Source organism: Eulemur rufifrons, chromosome 29 (assembly GCF_041146395.1).
Source record: "Eulemur rufifrons isolate Redbay chromosome 29, OSU_ERuf_1, whole genome shotgun sequence".
NCBI lineage: Eukaryota > Metazoa > Chordata > Mammalia > Primates > Lemuridae > Eulemur > Eulemur rufifrons.
Window position 1 is genome coordinate 45663543 of NC_091011.1, and position 21383 is coordinate 45684925.

A 21383-nucleotide genomic window follows, 5' to 3' on the forward strand; every position below is an offset into this window, starting at 1 on the left:
CTTTTGCCTACTGAAAAGGTAGAAAGTTAGTGCATATACCTGAATTGCTGAACTCCCTTCAAATCAGTCTGAGCCAACATTTCCATTAGCTCTTAACTTACTAAGTAAAATGTTCTTTGTTCTATTTTAAATTTCTCACAGTAACCAATTTCTCCTGAGGTCTCACTCGCTCTCTCTGAACAATTCTAGCACTGCACACAAGACTTGGGATTTTAAAGCTTCTTCATAATCTTCACTAATATGATTACATCAAGCATTTGACTCTAAACACCTGTCAGTAGTTTGTGGGGAGGGGTCAGCTGAGTCAGTATGTAATCTAAAATACTTAAAGCTCCTCCTTTCTCCTGGTCTTTTGCATAGTGTAAAATTTTGGGTTTCCAATCTTCATCTTCAATTCCAAAGCTCTCCACTATATAATTTATGCCATTTAACTGAGGGGTCATTTGAAGGACTGCCCATTAATCCTGTAAATTGCTAGAGTATTTAATCTGGTATTAAAAGGGGGCCATATAAAAAGTGTCATTATATATAATGAATTAAAATGTAAACCAATAGAACGGAAATATGGAAAATAAACAATCCTTTGGATCAGAAATAAACCAGTATATTACTTAGAAGTGTTTCTCCAAACAATTCCTGGAATTTGTACGTAACTTGTCACAATGAATTGGATAACAATGATGAGCAAATGTATCAGGTTGAAGGGAACATAGTGAGTCTGATCTACCAATGTACATCATACAAGAATAGATTCTTTCTCCTGCCTTCTCAGCAATCCTTCTCCGTAATTAAATCAATGGGTAACGGGGAGGATGGCTCAGAAGCTGGTGGTACTCCCATGAAATTGTCTGGAAAATATTTCATTGTAGCCAAGTGGCATCATGCCTACAGTTTCTTCTATTTGTCTCTTTAGTCCAAATTTTATAACGAAGTATTTTTATAAAAGTGGACAAATTCAGATGACATATTTCAGAGAACAGCATAACATTGCACATCTATATGAAGATACACTGCTAATATTAATAATATATTAGCACTTAACCTATCTCTTTGTATTTATATGGTGTTTTCATTTTCAAACCTTTGAGGAAATATTATTTCCCTTCCCAGTCATATAATATCCTGTTCTTCTCTTGGAAAGAGGTAGTTTAGGATATTTTTAGAGATCAATGCCTGCGTAGAGCAGCACAGAAGTAGAGAAGAACACCCTATGGGTACCCAAGCCCAGTGTTTCCTATGCTTTTTATTTTTCACTACTCTGTTCTTTATTTTAAGAAACATTGTGACAGTGAAAAGGTTATTTCTTCCCATGTAATAATTTGTGCATTTGAGAGCCCAATCTCATTTTCATTTTCACCTTCCTTCCCCCCCCCTTCAGACTATACATAAAACTTCATAAGTATTTCTGCTGATCATTTTCACCTTTTGACAATGTTCTTTACATACTTTTATTCATTCTGGAAAACATTTCATTCCTCTAGGTAATGGCTCTGACACTTCAGTGTGTTGTGAGCATCACTTTAGGGAACTTGCTAAAATATGAGCCCAAGGTTAGAGATTTTGATTTAGTAGATCTAGAGTAGGGTCTGGGATTTCATTTTCTCTATTCCAGAAAGCCCTACCATATTATTGACAATAAAATAATCATTCGCAGGTACTTGCTGGCTGTGTGGGCTTGACCAAGTTACTTAACCTGTCTGTGCATCAGTTCACTGGAAAATAGGAGCAATGATATTGCCTACCTTGTTGATTTGTTGTGTAGCACAGAGCAAGTACTCAGTACATGTTAGCTGGTTCTATTCACTCTGGACCTCTAGACTTCCAGACTGCACTTTCTTACATGGTACTTGCTGGTAGGTGACCGCATAGGTACTCTTAAAGGACAGCATGTGTACGTGATTTGGCTCATTCTACACCAGGCATAGGCTGTTGTTGCCCTGCCCATATCTCCTTTTTCAAGGTAAGGTGCCCATCTCCCAGCAGCTATGACTGTTAACTGTCAACCTGCTCACAGGTTGGCCCTTGGCTGATGGGAACCACTTCACCTGGTGACGCCTGAGAGATTATGCTCCCATCTGGCCCCTGAGGTTGCCCCCTAGCAAACGGCCGGCTTATGGGGTCCTAGAAGCCTAGCTCCTTGCCTCTGGGCTGAAAAACTTTTTCATAATTGAGGAACTTCTGGAGATCCCCATGGGTTTAGGATGATGCTAGACTTCTGAAACCCCTTTTGGCTAACTTCTCTTCCTGCCCCATCCTGCTTTCCTTACTCCTTCAGAGGTTCCTCCTGAGAGCTTTGCCTCAATAAATCACTTGGACAAGAATCCCTTCTAGGAAGCCCAACCTAAGACACAATGGATTATTCAGCCCTTTACACAAGAGGTCATGCCTTTCATAACTTTTATGCCCTCATTACTGTTTATTGTTCTGTATATTGTTTGGTATATACAAGAGAACCAGGAAGTATTGATAAAGTCAATTAACCTATGTCATAAATATTCACCTAGATGTAGAAAAACATGCATATTATGTAACTTCATTTTATTAAATGATTTCTCAACTCTAAAATGCTATGATTCACCATATTTAATAATATTTAATATTAAAAATCCTTCATTTAGAGGAAACTTTTTTTAGGAGATTTGAGAATGCTTGCTAAATTTGATGTCACAAGTCTTGTATGAAAAAAATCATAGAGTAGGGATGAAAATTTTCACTTCCCCAAAGAACACAAAGAAGGACAGTGTATATTGTCTACATGGAGATTCCAAATGTTCAGAGTTACACTAAAGCCAAGGGTTCAAAGAATTCAGATATAGCATCATCTGCTTTACTCTCTATTCCATTTGAAGATGAGGCACAGGCACTCCAGAAAGTTCCAATGCCCAAAGTCACACAACCAGAGGCAGTAGAGTTGAGATGACAACACATGTGTTTGTTTCCTGGTCTTGGGTGTTTTCTACTCCTGCACATTTCTCTCTGATGCCTGTCTGCAAACTAGTGTAAAGGAGTGGATTTGGTTTTTCATACCCCAGAATTATATAGAAAGTCCAGAGTTGATGACAAATGGCATAAATCTTCCCTGTACCCCTCATATTCTAAGCCTTCAGGTTAGTTACCTCTCCATGAAAAGTCTTTAGAGGAGCTAGGTCAGATTATTGACACTGTTATCAACCATCCCCAACCCACTTTCAGTCAAAATGTAAAGGGAAGACTGAAGACCCACAGCCAAACAAGTTAAGATAGCTGTTTCAACTAAGGGGGGAAAACATACCCAGTTAAGAAGGGTGTGTGTTTTGCCTCTTCCTCAGTCTTTCACTACTACCATTAGTGGATCTAAGGTCCAAAAATGCAAAAAATGGGGGAAGGAACTATCGTAGAGTTGTACCCCATCCACAAATCTGTGGCTTTCAGTGGGGGGAATACTGCCCCCTAGGGGCCCTTTTGAATATATGTGAGATTGTTTATCATGGTTTTCCTTAGTTTCCATGGGTGTAGATGAGGGATGTCAGCTACCTTGCATTTTCTAGGACTCTGCTGCATAAGATGAACTGTGCCACATTTAGTATAACTGTCAAATATAATGTAAGACATTCACATAGACAAAAACTACATTTATTTGAACCTTGAACTTCACTTCATTTTACATATAAACATGAAATATTTTTCATACTTGGTGTCATTATATTTCATGTAATGGTTGTTAGATACACTGAATTTTATAATAATGCAAATATTTTATAAATAAAAAGAAGATAAGGTACCAAGAACTTTTTTGCACTTTCAGAAAAATCATGTCACTGACTACAGCCATGAATATGGTATATGTGTTGGTCTGTATTCTTAGTTGTTAGGTCCATGGTGATTCTACACATAAAAGGCATCTGACCACTTCATTATGCTTGGTGATAATGAAGATTTTCGTATTGAAACCCATCTTTATTCTTTATAATTTGCTGCTTTTTGATATTCTATAAAGAGCATTTAGGTACCATATTGATAGTTTTAAATGAGACACTATGAGATATTTCTTATAGAAGCAAGATTCTGGGGTAGATGGAACTTATGGTCTTAAAACCCCAGAAGGGGAGGGGCATTGACTTTTCTTGGTCTTATGAACCAGGATCAGTTTTTACTAGTCGAATATGGCCAACAGTGATGATATCAGTTTAAAGGATTATTAAGGGAACAGCGACTCATTGGGAAATGGGAGTTAAAAATAGCATTAGTTTGTGAGGCAATTTCTGTAAAAACAAAACATTTTTTAATGCTTATATCTCAATACACTGAGAATTCTAAAAAAGAAAGTTATATTGACAAAGTGTAGGAGAAAAAGCAGATATGCTTAGCAATACAAGCAAGTCATGGAGGTCACAAACAGAGGGGTGAAGAGTTTCCTTAAATACATAATGTTTTAGTGATTTTTTAAACACTTTGGGAGAATGGAACTCTTTAGAGTAGCTTAAGTGCCTCATGATGTCTTTCAGAATTTCCATCCAGTTTCTTGTTAATTTATTTTAGAATCAAGGTGAGGTACTGTAAAGTTCAAAGGCTGCCTGCATCAAATTACTGAAGTCATACTTCACAGATACAGAAAAAATAATTCTAGCATTCGTTTGGAACCAGAAAAGAGCCTGAATAGCCAAAGCAACTTTTTATTGTTTTAGTTATTTATTTTGTTTTTTGAAATAAATTCTTTGTATGTTTACAAACATGACCTATTCATGAATAGTGATCGTTTTAATTAAACAAACAAATGAAAACAAGTAAGAAATTCATGTATTGACCAGACCCTTTAGGAGTTCAAAAGGCTCTGGGATAAGCAGCCAACCAGACAACACACTTCCAAAGAGCACTAGCTCCTTGAATACTAGTGATGACCATTAAGCAAAAATGTGATTTAAATAAGTTCAGTAACACTGTCACAGTCATGTTTAGCTTCATCCATGCTCATCATGAGGATTCCACCTTCAAAAACCTGATCTTTACATGAGGAAAATATAGTTCGCTGTTGTGATTTCTAGTACCTTTTGAAAAATTTATTAGAATATAACCCCCTTGCACCCCACAAACAAGCAGATTTTTTTAAAAAGTCATTAAATCTTTATTTTATAACAAGTAGAGTGATCTAATGGCTAACTAACACCCAGCTTTTGAGGAAAACCTTGGCTACGTATCCTTGTTCATGACTTTGGCTTTCTTCAACTCTATGTCTAGAATTTGAAGAGTAGTTTGTTATCATCGGTATATGCAAAGGCTGTCTGGAAAGTATCCAGCTATTGGTAATATAAAGAGAATGATTACATGGCTGGATATAGCCAAAGCAATCTTAATCAGAAAGAACAAAGCTGGAGGCATCACATTACCAGACTTCAAATTATGTAACAAGGATATAGTAACCAAAATAGCATGGTATTGGTACAAAAATAGAGACGTAGACCAATGGAGCAGAACAGAGAACCCAGATATAAAACCATCTACCTACAATCAACTGATCTTTGACAAAACAGACAGCAAGGCACACTGGGGAAAAGAAGCCCTATTCAATAAATGGTGCTAGGAAAATTGTATAACCATATGTAAAAGAATGAAATGGGACCCCTACCTCTCACCACTCACAAAAATTAATTCAAGATGGATAAAAGACTTAGATCTAAGGAATAAAACCATAAGAATTCTAGAGCAAAATGTATGTAAAACTATTCATATGGATGTATACTTACTTATTCTATACTATTCTTTTTCATCCTGACATTTTACTTGGAACTATAAAAGGATAACAGCTAACATTTTATTCACTCATCCATCCAATAAATATTTACTGAATACCTATTTCATGCCAGACATGATTCTAGATGCTTGAGGGTAGAACAGAGGAAAAAAAAAAAAAAAACAGATTAAAAAAATTTGCCTTCAAGGTACTTACATTCTAAGGAGGGAAACAGATACTAACAAGATGCAAAAGTAAAAGATATATTTTGACTGGGATAAGTGCTAAGGAGAAAAATAAATCAGGAAAGGATTAAGAATAGGAAGCATGAGAAATGTTTCAATTATACAGAGGGAGGCCAGAGAAGTCCTTTCTGCAACAATGCTACTTAAGTGAAGACCTGAGGGAAATGAGGAAATGGGCTATGTCGGTATCTGAGATTATTTCAGGGAACAGCAAGTGCAAGGGGGTGGTGGGCCAGTATGAATATGAGCATCCCCATGAACATAGGGGAGGAGTAGTGTATGAAATCAGTGACCGTATAGATCTTATAGGCCATTGTGAAAACTTTTGCTTCACTCTGAGTAACTTAGGGAACATTGGAGGATTCTGAGTAATACAGAGACATTATCTGTCACATATTTTAGCAGAAGCATTCTGGCAGCTACTTGGAGGCCAGACAATAGGGCGCAAATGTGGAAACAAGCAAGAAGCAATTGCAGCCAAGGTAAGATATAATGGTGGCTCAAATCAGGGTGATAGGAATGGAAATGAGGACAGTGGCGAGATGCTAAATGTATTTTGAAAGTAGAGACAACAGGATGTGCTGATAGATCAGATATAGAATGAAAAAGAAATTGAAAAAGGCCAAGATGACACCAATGTTTTTGGCCTGAGCCACTGGAAGACAGGATTTGCTATTTTCTGCAATCAGAAGTACTATGAGAAGGAGAATATTGAGTTTGAGATGTCTGTTAGATATTCATTTGAATAGGCGGTCTGGAGTTTAGGGGAGAGGCCAGAGTTCAAGGGAGAGCCATGAGAACAGAGGAGAACACCAAGGGTAAATAGGAAATAGAAGAGAATAAAGAACGAGATTCTGGAGCAGTAGGAAATGAGGGAAATGAAATTAACAAAGAAGAGTGAGTTTGTTTTTCTGAGGACTAAATAAGATATTAGCTAACAACTTTTGAGCATTTGTCATGTGCCAGACACTCTGATATATACTTACCTGCAATGCCTTTTTATCTATTTTATCTACTCTTTTTTCCTTCTGCACTTCTATCTGGGCTGATACAATGATAGCAGCCATCATGGTGTTCATTTATTCAGAAAATATTTATTGTGTTATAACCATGGTCCAGGCACTCTTTTAATTGCTTGGGATTGAAGCAGCAAATAAAATCAGCTTTCTTGTTTCTTTCTGTAGTTAAAACTTATCACTGTACAAATCATTCTTTACAGCTGAATTTTTTGTCAGAAAAATGGTAATTTATATTTTTTGGTTTTTTTTCAACTAATCAAGTTGATCACAAATTTTATCATTTTTGGTTTTGTAAAGTCAGTTGCTTTTTATGTTGGTTGCTATTTTATTACATGAATACCATTCTTTCTCAACATATTAGCTTATTTTTAAGGTACAGGTGACTTATAGACATCCAAATATATTCTATGACAACTCACTTTCTTTCCCAGAACAACTCTGTTTCTGTTTCCGCTGAGACATTTGAGTTTTTAAGACATTGGAAAAGAAGAGGGATAGTGGTAATAGCAAATAATTTGTCTATTTCACAGATGATCATGGGACCCTACTTTCAAGGTCTTTTTCTTGGCATTGGGATATAGTGATGATCAAAGCGATAAGCTCTATGTTAGCACAGAGCTTACATAACAATGAGAGAGGGATCAAACAAGTAAAATAAAATTAGCAAACAGTAATTTAAAATGATACATTCATTGTGATGAATTGTATACCATAATTGTGATACCATAATATGATAAGGAGTGACTGGGATGTGGAAACACATTATGCAGACTGGTTTAGAGGGAGTGCTAGTGGGAACAAGAACCAGTTCCAGCTGCTGAGAAGGGAACAGGAAAGTGTATATCAGGAGATGAGTATTTCATGAAGGAAGAAGGGCTAAGTAGAGGGAACAGCTCATGCAAAGACTCTGAAGTGGGAACAAGCTTATAGTGACAGGAAAATAGAACACAGAGTGTAACTTAAGTATAGCAAGATCAAGGGAGAGTGATGGATCAGGTTAGTAAGGAAGATGGTGGTCAGACCACAGTAGCTTAAGTATAGCAAGATCAAGGGAGAGTGATGGATCAGGTTAGTAAGGAAGATGGTGGTCAGACCACATAGAGCCTTGCAAACTATCATGAGGAATAAAATGAGAAACTAATGGAGGGTTTTAATTTTATTTTGAAAGAGTGGGGTGTTGTGACATGGTCTAAGGCATGGTCTGATTTCTATGTAGGGTTGAATGGGAAACAAAAGTGAAAACAGAAAGTTTAGGTAAGGACCTAGTGGTCCTTAAGAACTTGCAGATTTGAACAATATTGGTGGTTGTGGCTACAAAGAGATATGGACTGATTAAAAATGTGTTTTGGAGGTAGAATTGACTGGACTATTGTTAGATTGGATGATGAAGCAATGCAAGGTATCAAGAATGATGCAGATTTTTGCCTTGAGAATCTAAGTAGAAGAGTCGTTTACAGAAAGAAGGAAGATTGGGGATATATAATCAAGACTTTAGGACATAAAATGTTTAAGATGTTTATTAGACATCCAAGTGGAGACTCTAAGTGATATAAATGCTTGGAGTTAGAGAGGAAATCAAGACTACACACAAATACATGTATATACATGGGTATAAGTGTGCATAAGGTTTCTATGTATATTTATTTGAAATTATATAAGAAAAGAATACAGTTAGAGAAGAGTTCTCAGAGCCTTGGGTTATCCCAACTTTCAATGGTCTGCCAGAGGAGGACAGATTGAGATGGAACAGTCAGCTAAGTAGGGGGAAACCGAAGGATGTGATATGAAGACTGAGAGAAAATATTTCAAGAATGAGTAAGGATTTGAAATTGTCAAATACTAATGAGAAGTTAGACAAATGTACATGGGAAATGTGGTCTTGGGTGACCTCAGGGGCAGTTGCTTGAGAGGTCTGGTCTGATGAGGCAACATGATGGTGCCCTGGACAATAGCACTTCTTCCTGCTCACCCTCTTCCCGATTTGGAAGTTTACCTGGAGTGGAATGTGGAAAAAACAGGAAATGAGGAAGTGGAAGCAGATAGTAGAGGTAATATTTTTGATAAATTTAGCTGAAAAGGGAGCAGCAATTGGAGAGGGACATATTCAAATATGAACTTCAAGTTTGGGTTGGAAAAAGGTCAGATAGAGCAGACCAGATGAAAACTACTAAAATGTGGGTGTGTGCACCGAAGAGTAAGAGAGGGGCAGAGCTGATGCTATAGAGCAATGAAGCCTTGAGGGGGCAAGTGGGAAAAGGACCCAGAGAAGTAGCCAAGGGGTTGGTCTCTGATTGGACCAGGGCATTACTTCTATTGTAAGAGCAAGGAGGACTAAGGATGCGTGAGATTCAGTTAACCAACCGGAAAAACTCACCCTTCCCTGGCTGTTTCAGCATATGTAGTTCAAGACTAGTGTACTCAACTCTCTTCTAATACAGACCTTCAAGTTACACCCAGTTTTTATCTCTGCTTATAGTCAGTAAGAGAGAGAAAAAAATAGTGAGAGTCCTAGGAGATGTATGCTCCTTTCAAACTGTAGCCTCTGCCTGCCCCAAATAGCTGGTTGTCTCTCCTGTGTGATTTAAGATACAAAACCTTTTTCACATAAAGCTAGAACACAGGAACATTTGGAGGTGTATGGTACTTTAGGAATTAATGTATAACTAACAAGAGATTTTGGCTATATTATAAAAAGACAGTATTTTTGCAAGAAAAAGGTGTCTTTACATTTGAAAGGTCAAGGTCCATTATGTTCTGCTAAATATAACCCTGCAAATGAGGACTTTGGTGATTAATACTCTCAACCCTCTAATCTGATTATTAACTTTGACAGATGTTCCTCTTAGAGCATTATGGCAATGTATTTAAATTTTTGCTACCTGTTTGCTCTATGAATAAATTATGAACTTTATATTTGCATAAAAAAGAAATCTGAAATAGAGCTGTCCAGGCACTGATGAGGGGTCGTGAACGCATGTTATGTATAATGAGTTTGACTTCAGTCTCTATTAATGTGGGAGAAAAAATGTATGTATGGTTAGTGTAACCAGGGGATCAGGATTTAGAATGCCTGTGCTAGCTCTGGTAAAATCACATATCTATCTAAAGCTCCAGCTTCCTCATTGCAGAGTGGGGAGAATAAAATATCTCCCTCAAGTGGTTATTGTGGGGGATTTAATGAGCTAACGAATTCAAGATACAATGCAATAAATGGTCTCAATAAATGGTCTATCCTTTAGTATTCATATTGCTATAGATATTCCACATGGCATCCAGGAATTAGGGGGAAATTTCTCTTCCTTTCCTCATTCTTGACATGCCAACAGCTTGGTAACCCAGGCTAGAATTTGGGGTAGGTGGCGAGGCTGCACTGTGCTGGCAGGTCTTGGATAAAATAGTCCAAAATTTGTCCCAACCTTCTGGGTGCCATACACAGTTAAAGATGCAGCAACCTGAGTGAGAGAAAAAGATGGTTCGCATCCTGAGTAAGGCATGATGACGTTTGAAGGAATGTACATCCAGGAAAAAGAGGAAAGGGGTTTCTGAGATTCTACTCTTCTGCAGAAGGCAATGGTTTGCTAGAGCTATGACATCTGAAACAACCATCCAAAACAAGCAGCTGATGAAGGAATGTGACCCTGTGTTCCACAGGCATAAAGATGTAATGTCAGAAATGCTTGCATGGATGCTTTCATTTTGTTTACTTTCTCCTCTATTATCCCACAAAACCTGGTGCATATTTTTGATATTCTACTGAGAATGCTATATTGTAACTGGGTTATATAGCTTTTATCTGTCTACCCTGTTATGCTATGAGGTCTAATGTATTTATCCCAAAACACCTAGGACAAAGTTTGTCACATTTTAAACATTTTATCAGTTTATTTTTTAAATAGGTGAATGAAAGAATGATCACAGTAAAAGACACGTTATACACCCTTGTTATCTCTTTCTTTCTGGGGGGAATGAGAATAATAAAATTAGGCATAGAGAATGTGCCATCCTTTCATATGGCTTCATCTTATTATATAACACTCTCAAATGCACTCTATGTCTGATAGAGGGCACATGAAAGTAAATGTTTCCTATATGGTGCAATTAGCTAGAAAAATGCCTAGTTGGTGAAGGAGTTGCCTAAATTTTAGCAAAACCCTCATGACCATTTATCTCTCAGAAGCGATTAACTGCCTTCCTTAACAGATGTGTAAACTTCTCGTTTGTGCCAGCTGGACTCTTTTCAGATTTTATTTTGACAGGACTTAAACTAACAGGCAGCAAGAACTGTCTTTGCTTATTAAGCAGCTATCAGTATAACTCCTTAAATGACTATGTTATATGATATGTATCCCCAAATCATTGGGCTAAATGAATTCTTGTCATTCACTTGTGAACCAAACATGCCACCTCTCTCCAAGGTGTTTGACAGAGAGGAATACCATCTGCTTCAATCCCTTCTTTAAATTCTTGGTAATCTACCAAGACTGTGGGGCTCTCAGAGGATAGGGCAACGATTCTCAAGGCTTGGGAATGCTAGGGGCTAACATGTTCGAAATCAAGTTTATATCCATTTGTTGTGGAGCCAAGGGGCTGTGAGAAAGATAAAAGGTAGAGAGATCTGACACGTGTAGAGGGATTTCTGGACCCACTGTAGCTTTTGTGATTTTTAATTCAGGAATTTTGTGTTCTACTCTAAGGTCTTGGTATGGTAGGAAGAACGTAGGCCCAGATGTGTTAAATAAAAAACAACACAGGACTGAGAATCAAGAACTGTGGGTCCCAGTCTCAGCTCTGACAACCGCCATGGTAGGTAAACATGACTGGGCATTTTATCTTACTCGGTCTCAGTTCACACCTCTGTAAAAAGGGCATATTTACAGATCCATTCAGAATTCAAATTATTATAATTTCATGACTTATTTTACAGAACTTTAAACTATTTGAGACTCAGACTTTAGCCACAGCCACTAAACTGTCACTTGGTATAGCAATAAGTCAATCTGGATGACTTTTGTTTTTCCCAGTTGCCTCCAGCCTTGCACTTCCTGTTGACTTTGGAGAAAGGAATTATTTTCTTTTTGCGGTAGCGTTTTGGCCTATATGCTGGTTTAAGGAGATAAAAGTGCTATGACACCCCTCTGGAGACTGGTCACTTTGCCCCTTGCAGAACGTCCTGAAGTGTAAATTCAGTAATGTTAAAGTAGTTTCCAGGAAATTTAGATTCCCTTTATATCAGAAGATGTCTTTTTCATGGATATAAAAATGTTCAAGTGTTCTGCAGTTAAGAGGAATAATTTTTTTCCTAATAACCTGGCTTGACAATATCAAACTTCTAACTATCCCATTTGCTCATCTCTCTCCCTCCTCCCTCAGTGGTGATAGAGGTGTAAAATACATCCTATTTGGCAATAGAAAAAGAGAAGGAAACTAACATTTCCAGAGCACTTCTCTGGGCACTGATTCCAACTGTGTATACAGACTACACCACAAAAAGGTGAGAGGCCTGTTTGTGCCCCCACAGCAGCCCTGAGTGGGAGGGAGTATTCTGCTCTGGCTGAGAGCACCGTGAAGTTCATTCCTCTAGAAGAGACACCACAAAGTGCTGTCTGATTGACATAACACCTTCCTAGGCACAGGGGTATCCTCTGTGCTCAGCCAAAGAGAAGAGCTGATGGGATCAAGGCCACAGGTTTCAGTCCTACAAGGCCAGTTCATGTTGCTCTGTTTCAAGCTGGGAGTTAATGCTCATATCAAAATCTTGTGCCAGAGCTTTCAATGCAAACTGGGATATGGAATGATCTGGATGGACTGATTCTGTGCCATCAAGTAGGGGCATGAGAGCATAAGCACTTTCCACTTAATTCTCATAACACATCTGTGATGTAGAGTCATTATGTCTGTTAGAGAAGGAAACTGAGGCTTAGAGAGTTTTAAGTAACTTGTAAAGGAGCAAGGAATAAAACCCAGATCTTCTCTGACTCCCCAGTCTATTTCCCCATTGCACCATGCAATTGCCCTAAATATCCGCCCTGATTTAAAGGTTCATCTTTTTTTTATACTAGCAAAAGATGATCAAAGAGCATCCATCATCTGAGAACAAAGATGAGAACTGAATTTAAAGTAGTCAGTGTTGGATGGCAATTGTGATTTAGTATCAATCCCTGAATTTTATTTTAGTCCAGTTTAGAGGTACATTTAATCATATTCAGAAGTATGGGAATAGGTCCATTTGAAGGTAACTCTTTCTTGAACATGATCCTGGCTAAATGTTTGGTAAAATTTCCCTCCCCTAATATTTGGAAGGAATTGGGAGAGTCTAATCTGTTCTATTCTGAATGTGTCAGTCAACCAGCTCACACTCACTCTGGCTCTGGAGAACTGATTATATACATCTCTTCCTAAATTTATACTCAGTGATTTGTGGTGGCCATTTGGAATTTGCCTTAGTGAGAGGATTTATACCATGGAAATCACTAAACTATACAAACCATCACCCCTCCCTCCCCCTCCTTTTATTCTCTTCCGTAGAACTGGTAGTTAAACATTTACTCTTGTATCTCTGACTTTCAGTCTTAATCATAGCTGTCTGGTAGTCTAAGCTGATGGCATTTCCAGATCAGGCTACTTTTCCCAGGAATATGATTCTGTGGCATGACATCAGGATGATTGAAAACCAGCACAAGGGATATAACGTGCAAAATATCCCAGACCATCCCACCATGAGCAAGTGTCCTGTACTTTTAAGGGCTTCCCAGAAACTTGGAAAAGAACTCCTGTAAACTCCCCTCAGTATTGTCAGAAGTCAAGAATAATTATTCACTTGAGAATGTTGAATAGAACAAGAGGAAAGGGGAGGAAAAGAAAACACATTTATCAAAAGAACCCATTAAAATGTTCTTCAAAAATATCTTTAATATTTCATGTAAACTTTCAGTGTAATTTTTTGGTAAAAAAAAAAAAAGTAGGTCACAAGCTAATAAGTCAAAGGCACAATGAACTTTAACAGCTGTGCTGACATTAGGAAATATGTGGGAAGGGGCTGATCTGGTCAAAGACTCAGGAGCCCCCAAGGTCACCTCTCTGGACTTTCATACATAGCTACAACTCTCATACATGCCTGGTGGGGGGGGTAAAATGGTGCAATCCACTTTGGAAAATTGTTTGGCAGTTTCTGTGTAATATTTCTAAGTATTTTATCCAAGAGTAATACAAATTGCATGCCCACACAAAGCAGCTTTATTCATAAGAGCCCCAAACGAGGAACAACACAAATGTCCAGTAAGAGGACCATTGTGGTATATTCATGTTAGAATATTACTCAGGGATTAAAAGGAACAAACTACTGATACATGCACTGACACGGGTGTATCTCAAAAACAGAAGTTTCGAGAAAGAAGCACTAAACTGTGCATACTCTCTGATTCCATCTATATGAAACTCAAGAACGGACAAAACTAATCTATGGTGACAGAAATCAGAAGAGTGGCTGCCGCTGGCCTGAGGATGGAAGAACTGACTTGGGAAACGGTCCGAGGGAACTTTCTGTGATGATAGAAATGTTCTAATTCTTGATTGGATGGTTGTTCTCCAGTTGTTAAAATTCATCAAACTGTACACTCAATATATGTTATAAACCTTTTATTAAATGTAAATTAGAACTCGATTGAAATATATATGTCTAAATATAAACACATTTAAGTTTCTGATCTAACCTAAAGGGTCTGTTGCAAAGAACCTGGCTCCCCTCTGACCCCTGACCTTCACACTTTCTCCTGGCCCTTCAAATACGTGGACTTCATGCGCTGAAGATGTGGGTTCAGGCTTCTTCATCGCTCAGTCATCCCGCAGGTCATTTCCCTCTAGCCTGCGGATTTCCCATCACTGACTCGGGCGCTCCATCTGGGCACCCCCGCCTGGCCGCAGGAGAAAGTTTGCGAGGCAAGTTCAACTTTTTGACTTGGTGGGGAATTCCTCCGCGCCGAACACCGCTTGCAGCGCGGGGGCGGCGGGGTCACAGCCTCAGCCTGTGAGTCAGCGGCCCCTGCAGACTCCGCCCCCGGCCGGGGTCGGGACGCTCCCCCCACTTAAAGCGGGCACCCCGCGCGCCGGCACCCAGTCCGCCCAGAGGCAGGACGCCGCGCACCGTCCTCCCGCCCCGCGCAATCTCGGGCCGCCGCTCCTGCACCATGGACCCTGCTCGGCCGCTGGGGCTGCTGCTCCTGCCGCTGCTCCTGAGGGGGGCTGCGCTGGGCGATGCCGCTCGGGCGGCCACAGGTATCCGGCCAGTCCAGGAGCCTGTCTTCGCCCCGGGCTTCCTCCGGGCCAGGCCACCGGGCCCCCTGCACCCGCTCTCTCCGCTCCGCTTTCCCCAGTCCCCTGGCGCGCGCCCCACTCTCGCCCAAGTTTGCACTTTCTCTCTCTGCGGAGGCCGCTCCGCGGGGAAGCGGCGGGGACAGAACTCCCCGGGATGTCTCTCCCACCTAGGAGATATATATCTGAACTCTTTCCCGCCTCATTCGCTCTCCTTCTGTCCCTCCTGTAGGAAATAACGCGGAGATCTGCCTCCTGCCCCTGGACGAAGGGCCCTGCCGGGCTCAAGTTCCCAGTTACTACTATGACAGGTACACGCAGAGCTGCCGCCAGTTCATGTACGGGGGTTGCGAGGGCAACGCCAACAATTTCGAAACCTGGGAGGCCTGCGATGAAGCCTGCTGGAGGATCGAGAGTAAGTGCTCGCACGCACGCCGCCCCTCGCACGCAAGGCTGGGCGTGACTCAGCTGGCTTTCCAGAGCTTTCTTTCCAAAGTTTTAGCTTGAATTTTCTCAAGTGTTAACCAAGCCCCGTGGTTTTCAGTTTCTCTAAAGTAATCACATTTCTCTAAAATGTGTTATGGTTACAACCACTAACACATTTTCTCTCTCCTGACATTTGTCGTTAATTCAGTACCCATGTGGATGAAGGGAAAGATTTGTTACTTCACCATAGGGTATCATAAATGCGAGGGAAAAATATATGAAGTGTATCATAAGTGTTTTTCTGTATTTATCATTAGTTCCAAACCTATGTTTTGTTTTGTTTTTTAATCCCTCCTTGAGGACACCATTTTCTCCTGTCGATTATCAATGTGAAATAAATACTTTTTAGTGTGATTTTATTATTAATGTGTGATTTAGCTAATTATATAACTTTACTTTTGTCCCCTGATATCCAAACATGTCTTGGGTTTGCTTAAAAATATGGTGGAGATGCACAATACTGTGTTCTAGTTTACTGTATTTTTAAATTTTTGTTGTATTTCTTAAGGCCTGTAAAAGAACACAGGGCTTTGCCATTCAAGGAATTCAGCCAGAGGGAAATGTGTGTTCATATAAATAAGCTTTGATTGACTTCATATGTACGAACAGTCAGAAAACACCATGAGAGAACATAGGCTTTCTACTAAACTTGAAAGATACATCACAACTGAGTCAGGTCTGGATCCATTCTGTTTAAAAAAAAAAAAAGCTAAATCACCATATTAGTGGGTATTCTTTTGGGGATTTACTAGTCCAGCACTAAATACGATGACATTTTTCCCCCAGTTGTTTCTGAAAATACAGTGAAGTTTTTGAAAGTAATACTTACTTAGAAGGCTACTTTTGACGAACACTGTTTTATTGTCTTTCTTTTCCTAGAAGTTCCCAAAGTTTGCCGGTTGGAAGTCAGCGAGAACCTGTGTGGGGAATCCATAGAAGACTATTTCTTCAATCTAACTTCCATGACATGTGAAAAATTCTTATTTGGTGGCTGTCACCCAAATGAGAACCGGTTTCCAGATGAAGCTACCTGTATGAGCTTCTGTGCACCAAAGAAAAGTAAATATAGTATTTCTATTTCATTTCTTTATTAAGACTTTTGGGTGAAAAAACTCAATTTGATGTGAAATTAACATGATTTGCATTCTCATGATTTCTCATATGATACGATATCAATCTTTACACAGTTGCCCTATAAGGAAGTATTATGTCTCCATTTTTAATTATAAGGATATAAACAAGGAAAAGTTAATGACTTGCTAAGTTCTCAGGGCTGGAAAGTGACGAAGCCATAATTCAAATATTTGCTGTCTCTTCTGCATTGTTTCTTTAGTACTATTTCTCATTTACTCAATTTACACATAAAAAAATTACAGTATTCATGAATATGATGACTTCATGTTTGTCCAGAATCAGTTATACATATGAGATAATGGAATATATAAAGAATTAAGATGGTGAAACTTGAATATTTCTAAAGTCTTTGGTTGGATTTCTGTATTCTTTAGTAATTGCAAAGTTCAGCACAAAGAAATCTCTAAATTCCTTTTCTCGCCTCTCCATTTATTACCTATCCCATCACCACACTGCGTCCTTGAAATGATGGGTTACTTGCACAGTAATTAATATTTCTGGAGAAAGACAATACAGACATTTCCCCCAGACACACCAGAGACACACACATTAAAAGATTCAACAAACCAAAAAAACTTGTTTTGTCAGAGACTTTGATAAAGCTCTATGGTGAAATGTACAAAATCTTGAATTAATGGGGAAATAGTTGCTCTTGATGTTTTTTTTTTTTTAAGTTGTTTGTATAGATGTAAATGTTACAGTGGTTACCTGGAAATTAGGTGTATGTATTCTTGATTAATAATGGAAGGGGAGCTGATTAAAAACATTTAAAATAAAACTACCAACACAAGAAAGTTTACCAAGGCTTGTCATACATTAATCCTTTGAAATTCAGCCCATTTTTACCTGGACTTATCTGTATTTTGGGTCGTAGTTTCTTTTTACATTTAAAGGGGACAAAAACATAAATTCTATCCATTTTATAAAAATGTATACTTACCAAAATATAGTATGTAAGCTTATCTTCAATTTGAGGCACACCTTTTTAAATGGTTTAATATGGTATTTTGGATTCAGAATGAGGCTTCCGTGGGATTAGATTTTCCTTAGTTACTTCAGTAATCACCACAGTTTATTAATTCTGATATTATAGCATTTCTAATTCTATTTGCTTTTTTATAAAGGTCCATCATTTTGCTACAGTCCGAAAGATGAGGGACTATGCTCTGCTAATGTGACTCGCTATTATTTTAATCCAAGACACAAAGCCTGTGAGGCCTTCACTTACACTGGCTGCGGAGGGAATGAAAATAACTTTGTTAACAAGAAAGATTGCAAACATGTTTGTGCAAAAGGTAGTGAGTTTTTTAATTCAATTTTTAGGCGAACTTTATAAATAATTCATAAGCAAAATTATATTTTTATGTATCCATTTTACTAATAGCAAATTGCCATTTCTAGACTACTATGTAAATAGCACCTTTGTGCTAATCAGTTTCATCAAAATGCTCATGCTAGCTAGCTACAGTAGACAATAGCTGTATCTTTGTATTTCAAAAGTAGAATTGTATTCAGTATATAATGAGTTTAGCCGACTTTACAATCATTAAAAATAAGAAGAGGTGAGCTCATAAGCATATTAGAAATGGTGATTTATGGTGAGCCTACGAACTGGAGACATACGATTTTGATTGTTATTTTGTTGATTTTAGCCTTGAAGAAGGAAAAGAATAAGAAGATGCCAAAGCTGCTTTTTGCCAGTAGAAGGCTGAAAATTCAGAAGAAGCAATTTTAAGCAATTTTTGTATGTCATCTTGTGAATGCTTATTTGTCTTTATGGTTATACGTGAAGAGTAATATGGTAGCATGAGGAGACAAATTAGAGATTTATTCACGAGTTTTTATTGATAAAAGTCACTTTTTTGTGTACTTCTTATATATAACTAGCTGCTATTCAAATGTGAATCTATCATTTTTAATTCACTATTCAACTGTTTATGAGGTTAAATTCTTGCCGTGCATAAGATATAAAAGCAAATATGACGCACCCAGGTCTTGGGGTTGCTATTCCTGATGTCTGAAGATGACAGTAACTGAAATAGCATAAGGTAATATAATCACGTGCTTTTAACATATTTGAGCGTAAAAAGGACTAGCAAGTATGTTTCATTTTGCATTTAAAATTTGGATTATATTTTAGGCCCAAAAAGACAAAGTTGCAAATTTACTACCACTTTAAAAAATACTGCAAGTGCTATTATGTAGACACTAACAACACTCCCATTTTGGTTGTTAGATTGCAATGTGATGATTGAATAAGGGGATTTATTTAAAAGATAACTTTTTTGACTGAATAAAACAGCTAATAAATTTATTAAAATCGGAAATGTTCTCCTCAGGGGCAGGGGAGATATCTATCTCTATCTCTTTATTTTTCTCAATCTGTTCTACTCACATGTGTATGTTTGTGTATACATATTGATAGATGATTTTCAAAATTTTTCCTGTTGTTACATTATTTCCTAAGACATAGTGAATTGGAGACCTCTAAAGTTATTAAAGCTTTTGTACTATTTAAGGTGTTTATTTATATTTATATTATACCAGAAATCATGCATGAATAATTTAAACTCCACCAATAAATTATTCTTGATTAAATATGGTCATTGCAACAAAATAGTTTTTTTCTATAATATTTTTCAAAATTCTTACATTTTTTTGCAAGTTTAACATGTTTAAAAGTATGACCCTTATTTAGCAAAACTGCAAATATATTTGACCTTTGCTTGAACAATCCCTCATTTAAAAATCTATCCCAGTGTTATTTTGACAAATAGTTATATATCTGAGGACACTGACAGATGCTGAAAACTAGAAGCAAATCAGATGCTCATCAACAGGGGATTGGTTGAAGATATTATGGATGAGGAATGAGCAGAATATCTATATATGGATATCATCTGACACTAGAATACATGTTTAAAAACAGGGCCTATGAATAAACACACATACACACAAACATCACAGAAGATATAAAGAAATTAAAGATGGTTACCTATAGTGGGAGGGAGGGAAAAGAGGAGTGGACAGGTATGGAAATAAAATTTAAGTGAATGTGCCTTGTAATATAGTTTTGATCTTGGACCATGTTAATATTTTACATAATTAAAAAACAAGATTAAATCAAAAAGAAAAAGCAATTCCTTTAAACACTGAAAACAAACCAAAACAGTTGAACCCAACTGAATATCAAATAGTGGCATAACTACATAAAGGATATATAATTATTTTCAGTGACTTTCAAAGTTAGTATTTTGGCCATATATCTTTTGAGGTATATAGTCTAAAGGTCAAAAAAATTCTGAAGAAATCTGAAAATGCATTTAGTAGTCTTATTACTATTAGTAATATCAGTGTTGTTATTTTAAACCAATTATATATAGAATACTATATTATGCTATATATTGTATAACAAAACATAAGTATTTACATTTCTTTAGAAGTCAAGATTTTCAGTGTTAAGAGAAACTGAGATACAAGCATAAAATTAAAGAAATTAAGTAAAAAAGTAAAGAAATGAAATAAATTAAAAAACTTTTAAATATGAATTATAAATATTAGCATAAACTCATAGTTGATTTTCTTTATCAAAAAATAATATGTATTTCCCAGCTTTCCATTGAAAAGTCCTTGAAGCAATGAGAACTCAGTGGCAATAAGTACACCTCCCATCCAGATTATGGTCTCCCAATACTATTTTTCACAAAAGTGAACCAGGACTTTTAGGAGAAATCTCTGAATCCAGCTCTGTGGCAGGAAATACGTAAGGTGGACCTGGGCCATCTTATTCTGGAAATCAAAGAAGCTATCAAAGATTAATGAATCATGTCACAAAAACAGGAGAGTAACTTTAAGGAATTCCTACCCAACATGACAAAATATGAGCATTGAAAAAAGTAATGACCACAATATATATAAATACATAAGTATGTAAAAATCTGAGTTCATAATTATACACACACACACTTCCCTGGTAACTTTTGGAGGGCATTATTTCATTACTTAGAAAAGTGATGAATTAACAGGAAAAGTGAAGCATTTATCCTTTTTTTTTTTTTGTATATTCTTTAAAAACTATCACAGGGGAAAAGGTATATGAAAGTTATTCATAGAATTCCACCTAATTTATGCGATAAATTAAAATGTTAGAAAATGCCCCTAATGAAAGTATGAATCTAGGTAATGGATACTGAAACTATTACATAAAAAAGCTTTTTGGGGAACACTGTCATGGGGAATCAGGCTAATGTCTCCCAATCCATAAATAATTTTAACACCCGTAAAAGTTTGGCTGTAGATATTATTTGCTTCTTGATACGATGCAGTAAGAAGCACAACCATTCCATGAAGTATTATTGGAAGAAAAAAATGTGAACCTGAAGTTAGTCAAGCCTCTAGATCTTCCTATCATATTGCCAGATTACAGGGAAATATTGGTGATACAGGAGCAAGTTATAAGAAACCAAGGGAAGTGTACTGCCAAAT

At 37.5% G+C, this 21383-nt stretch overlaps 1 protein-coding gene across 2 annotated transcripts; it reads left to right on the top strand.

The window, feature by feature from the left end:
• Window positions 1-15102: 15102 nt before the first annotated feature.
• Window positions 15103-19430, top strand: TFPI2 (tissue factor pathway inhibitor 2). Of its 2 annotated transcripts, none has more exons than XM_069461912.1 (5): window positions 15103-15242; window positions 15511-15693; window positions 16644-16823; window positions 18023-18193; window positions 18551-19430. In XM_069461912.1, the coding sequence occupies exons 1-5, from the start codon at window positions 15155-15157 to the stop codon at window positions 18631-18633; spliced, it is 705 nt and encodes a 234-aa protein (XP_069318013.1). In that variant the 5' UTR covers window positions 15103-15154; the 3' UTR covers window positions 18634-19430. The 2 variants fall into 2 exon arrangements, with proteins under 2 accessions (XP_069318013.1, XP_069318014.1); XM_069461913.1 differs by having other exon boundaries at window positions 15550-15693.
• Window positions 19431-21383: the final 1953 nt, after the last annotated feature.

Excerpts from the sequence above, each read along its gene's own strand:
- TFPI2 (XM_069461912.1), top strand. The coding sequence starts at position 15,155 with ATGGACCCTGCTCGGCCGCTGGGGCTGCTGCTCCTGCCGCTGCTCCTG. Across the intron at positions 15,694-16,643 it reads AGCCTGCTGGAGGATCGAGA|AAGTTCCCAAAGTTTGCCGG; the intron begins GTAAGTGCTCGC and ends TTCTTTTCCTAG. Across the intron at positions 18,194-18,550 it reads CAAACATGTTTGTGCAAAAG|CCTTGAAGAAGGAAAAGAAT; the intron begins GTAGTGAGTTTT and ends TGTTGATTTTAG.